Raw genomic sequence first — 5,410 nt, 5'->3', positions numbered from 1 at the left:
CAGACCTGAAGTGCAAACCGGGGGCGAGCCATGGTGGCGGCGGGCCGGAGGCTCCGTGCTCGCCCTCAAAAGGTGGCCTCGTCACTTAAGAGTCATATGCGCCGCAGCCCCGACTTGTCCGCATCGGTGGCTAAATGAGTATTAAAAGCTACTGGACTTTTTCGCTCGCTCGTCATGAAATGAAAGCCTTTTCCTATTCGTGGGTTCTACATGTTAATTCTACAAGTGGATTTTGACTCCTGCTCTCGGCTTTGCATTTGAGCATCTACCGACTCTTGCGGCCATGGGCAGAAATATCAAAACCCGAAAGGCCAGGCAGAGGCTGGGTGGTATCATGGCACTGTGGTTAGTGTGTAGAGGTGGTTCACGTGGGTTTGGGCTCGGTTCTTCAGCTCCTGTCTGGTAGGCAGAGCTTGATGTGCAATGAAAACGCAGTCAGCTGAGAGGGGCAGTGAGATGTCGAAAAGGGACTTCATTTCCAAGAGTGCTCTGACAGTTCCAGAGATGTGCTGCGGCCATCAAAAAATAAAACACATCTCTCTCTTTAAAAATACTGTGCAGTGCAAAGCACATCTCCTACACCTGAAAACAGCGTGAGAAGAACTGTGCAAACTTAATGTGGTGACCTAAGGTGTCTTCAAAGAGCAGCGTCAAGTTGAGCAACACCTGACATACTTTTATTGTTTCACAGGCAAAGTAATAGTTCTGTCATGCGATCAAATTCCCCAACAACGACATCTCAGATTATGGCCAGAAAGAAAAGAAGAGGGGTACGTTGCTCTTTCTGTGTGGCAGTCTGCATGTGTGCTGTGATTTTGCCCTTCAACACTTGTAAACTTAATGTGGTTTGTTTTGTTTTTGGGAATAGATTATAGAGAAAAGGCGCCGTGATCGTATAAATAACAGTTTATCAGAGCTGAGACGGCTTGTGCCAACTGCTTTTGAAAAACAAGTAAGCTTTTTTTTTTCTTTTTTAAATTCTGTATCTCATCTGGCAATGTTAGTTCTCCTGTAAAACTTGTTAAAATAATATTGTGTGTGTCCTGATCTGGCACAAAGCAGCCATTTCAATAAAACGCTTTCTTGTGGCAAAACTATTAGAAACATAATTCATTATAATGCTGAAAAACATTTCCATTCTTTGGCTTGTTTTTCCCTTCAGGGTAACTGTGCTCATGTTGCCTCTGTTCTCTCAATGAATTCCAGTAGCAGTTTTGTTAAAAATGTGCTGTAGTCCACATTAAAAAAACAAACAAACAAAACCAACCAAACACTGCTTCCCCAAACCTTGCAGGTCCATTAGCCTTTGTTCTAAATCTTTACATATGACCTCCTTTGCCCCTATTTCAAGAAACCTTTGTCTTTCAGTCTATAATTTCAATTTCTAACTAATCAATCCCATTTCCTGAAAATGGAACAGGCAATCTGGATTATTCACATTTAAAAATGACTCTTTAGAGGAGGAGGAATAGGCCCGTGTCACATTAAGTCAGTGATATTTCAAAGACTTTCAGAGACAAAGTATTAGTGGGAAGGCTGGAAGGATCCCACTAACTTTGGTTCATCTCCTTGGTCATGAAATAACATCAAAAGCTTAGAATAAAATCTGCCCTGTAAAAAAGGCCATTTTGTTTGTGCTACTCAAATGAAATTATTTATTTACTTTTCCACACCTTGATTTTTAGTTTTTGAGCTTTGCTTCAATATTTAGCCTTTTTCCTGTTTTGCTGGAGGTATCTGACGGTCTGTGGATACATGCAACTGAGACTGCATTTCAATAAAAAGGAACCAACTGAAAATGAATAACTTGACTTCCTTGTAACAGTGAAATAAAAACGAGAAAGTAAAGTTTGAGCAGGATCGTGAGGTGCTGAATGTCAGTGGCAACTGCGTGGCCCACACCACACCACATCAGGCCTGTTACATCCCTGCTCTGAACCAAAGATTAAAAGAAACTTAAAATCTTGCAATCATGGTGACAGCATCACTCCTGTCACCTGCAATATGCTTTTAATAACCAGTAGCTGTCCCTGTGCCCTCATGTAGGTTCTGGCAGAAGGGAGTGCCAGGGGTATTTTCAGCTAGAAAAACAGGGGCAAGAGACAGCGGTCGTTTGTCCCCTGTTATTGTTTACTTCTTGAAAACCACAAGCATTATAAAACAAATCCTACAGAGCCTTTGGAAATCACCCAGCACCAGGCAGTTTTTAGTGATTAGTCACTCTCGCTGAGACTGCCTGTGCTGTGACTATGGAAAAGATGAAGTCTGAGAAAACTCCAGGATGTAATTGCATATAAAAGAGGGAATTCTGACCAAAAATTCACATGCACACCAACCGTTGTGCAAGGGATTCACCAATAAGCAAATTGAAAAAAAAAACTTACTGGCGTGAAAACTGCTGCATGCTGTGTTTTGTTCAGAAAGCTCCACCGTTTCTCTCTGATATGCCAGGGACAGAGTTGTCGCTCCTCTCCCAGCTCCTTGACATTCAGCTCACTGACATTTCCAAGTTGAATGTTCAGTTGAGCTTCCGCCTCCCTCCCTCCCAGCTCTGCTCCCCAGTCCCTCACGGAGGTCAGCACTGGCCAAGCTGGAGGAGGGGGAAAGTGTGATTCTTACCTCACTTGCATGCGTGTGACCTGGGCAAAGCCAGCTGAGGCTGCAGGACAGCCCGGATGATAACTTGGAGAAAAATTTGGCTTGGAGGACGCAATCCACTTGTGGGCACAGCTTGTGCGGCCCTCATTTTAGCTCATGCCAAGGGATGATCTCTTACACTGGAATAACATTTGCATGGTCAGCTTGGTCGTCCGGGCGTGCTCCAGGTATCGAAGGGAATGCTACTGTGCAAAATAGTTTTACTTATTGATTAATATATTAATACTACCTTTGGAGTTGTATTGTACGCTTTTCCAGCACCTACTGTAGCTCTGTGAGCCGCCCTCAGTAACAGACTTTTACTGATTTTTATTGACGGAGGAGCTAAACTCTTTTTCACAGTGTTCAGCTTAGTGTCGCTGCAAACTAAGCCTCTCGGTACCTTAAAATACCATGGATGGTGGGGTTGTTTTTTCAGTCGCGAATGAGAATAGAATACTCGGCAGCCAGATGACATATGGAAAACGAGCAGGAGTGAAGAATGCAGATGCTGCCGGGTGTGTGTCCACAGAGACACCTGCTGGTAAAGGAAGAAGAGAAATGTTACATCAGGGTCTTCATCCTTAACTTCAGACCTGTCCTGCCAGCTCACAGTTTGTCTTTGTTTTTAAAGAGAAACTCCTGAATGTTACGTATTTATCTTGTTTCATGAAGAGGTCATCGCTATGCTATCTTCCATGCGCGAGCTACGCTGAGCTATAGGCTTAGTAAGGCAAAATTCTGCTGCTGCTTGTATCGCTAGAGAGGAGATGGCACTAGTCCTTAGAGAAGGTCTGGGAGGCAGATGCTCATGAAAGAATTAAGTTGAGAATGTTCTAATGATAGGGGAAATTGAAACCATAAGGCTGAGCTCTGTTGAAAGTATATAAAATTAAAGATTGTAGTATTCCTAAGCCCTTATTTATTTGAGTCTCTTATCTCAAAGGGATCTGCTAAATTAGAAAAAGCGGAAATACTGCAAATGACAGTGGATCATCTGAAGATGCTGCAGGCAACAGGAGGTAAAGGTAAGGAGATGGAGGTTTCTTTTCTAATATTTGGGGAAGTCTCAGCAAAAAAGGTGCTTTGAGGAGCTGTGATAGGCATTTCCACATTAAAGGAGTGGAAATCAATGCTAATGGCAGGATTGAACTCGTGGGAAAGAACTACTGGGACAAAAGAAGTACTTGACCCTGGGCTTGTGTTTGCTTTCATAACACTGTGGGAGTAAAGGCTTCATTCACAGGCAGCCCAGTCAGAGATTTGTTTGGGGTTTCCAAAGAGCACTGAAATCTGCTTGGGGAGGCAAAACAAATACACAAACACCAAACATAAACAGGAGGTTTGTGGCAACAATTGTGTAGCACAAAACCGATTCTAAACCTGTTATCCAGCAGCTACACCGAAGGAAGTGGACAGCGAGAAACTTTCATTATTGTTTATGTATTTTCTTTGTTCTGAAAAGACTTTTGAATGCCAGGTTAGACTGTCTCGTTTACCGGAACAAGACCCAGTCTTGCTCTGTGCAGCTCCAGGTATCTGATGAAGCAGACGGGCCAGCAGCTGGCAGTGCTCACCGCTCCAATTTAAGTGCTATATTTGTGTGTCAGAGGTCTGGTAGCTCCCTGGGAGTGGGTGCTGGCGTGATGCAGCGGCTGCACTGGCTGACCCACTAGATCAGCTGATGGCCGGGAGTCAAGCGTACCTCGCTTGTGCAAGCAGACTGTCCCAAGGCTGGAGGCCAAATGATTTCAGCCACCCACGAGGTATTCTGTGTAGTCATCATTTTGGAACTTACTTGGAGTGAAAAACTCACTGGTCTTCTGTAAGTGCAGTCCCACATCCTGTGCTCCGACTGTGGTTATGGTTCAATTGGTGCAATGGAGACCAGCCGATTTTTCTTTGACCCATTCTGCCACAGAGGTAAAGGCTAGAAAAGAGGCAGTCGCTGCTCTTTCTCTCTCTCCCTTACTTGATTAAACTCAAAAGCTTTTAGCCCATGAGTGAATTATTGCTCCTTACAATGATGACAGAACTCAACTTATTATCACTGCATACTTATCCACAGATGGTTATAGTTATTTGTGAAAATAAATGCTTATCTGACATACGTGTTTTCTAGGTGTTAAGAAGCTTTTGCTAGGCATCCATTTAAACAAAATTTACAGGTAACTTGTTTTATAAGAGGTGAAGGGAATTGTATAACAAACATGCTTCTTGATTCCTTGGAAAATGTGCAAAATTAAAAAAAGAAGTCCTTTTGAAAGCACCGTTCAATTGGTGAAGCTTTGCTCTTGGAAGCTGTGAAATGCCAGAATTGGTCATGCTTGTGCAGTTCGAATTCAGATCCTAAGTGTGTGGCTGCGTGCTGGCTTTCCACGAGCTCTGTCTCACAGTGAGCATGGGATCAGCAGCTCGGCTGCTGCGGGAAGCAAGTGCTGGTTGTTTCGATGTGCAGCTCAGCTGTCCCAACCTGACCCCGCTTTGCGCTGCACGTTGTTCCTCTGAAAAGCTGCAGCAGCTCCCGCTCCTCCAATGTCTGCATCGGTGGTGGGAGGGCCTGGCAGTAAACACGATAGGAAGCCTAATTTAGTAGGAATTCTCCTTTCCCTGACTCTCTGCCCGAAAAAAGGCTGTGAGGGATTATTTTATAACTGGTTCAGGTCAGGTGGCCCAGCTAGTGGGGCAGGGGATGAAGTACCTGGGATGGGACCTGCCAGATGGAGAGAGGTGTCAGCAGAGCCCCCGCCTCTGGCTGTGGCTGGGCAAGCTG

General features: G+C 44.4%; 1 protein-coding gene across 1 annotated transcript in view; it reads left to right on the top strand.

The window, feature by feature from the left end:
• Positions 1-5,410, top strand: part of HEY2 (hes-related family bHLH transcription factor with YRPW motif 2) — a 10,025-nt gene that overhangs the window by 807 nt on the left and 3,808 nt on the right. Inside the window, exons 2-4 of the mRNA XM_010140545.1 lie at positions 692-770; positions 869-952; positions 3,584-3,665. Coding sequence (XP_010138847.1) covers positions 692-770; positions 869-952; positions 3,584-3,665 — 245 coding nt within the window. The remainder of the gene's footprint in view (positions 1-691; positions 771-868; positions 953-3,583; positions 3,666-5,410) is intronic.

Source organism: Buceros rhinoceros, unplaced genomic scaffold (genome assembly GCF_000710305.1).
Source record: "Buceros rhinoceros silvestris isolate BGI_N320 unplaced genomic scaffold, ASM71030v1 scaffold5607, whole genome shotgun sequence".
In the NCBI taxonomy this organism is placed as follows: Eukaryota; Metazoa; Chordata; class Aves; order Bucerotiformes; family Bucerotidae; genus Buceros; species Buceros rhinoceros.
Note: the sequence above shows the minus strand (reverse complement) of the source record. Positions and strands in the feature narration are given on the sequence as shown.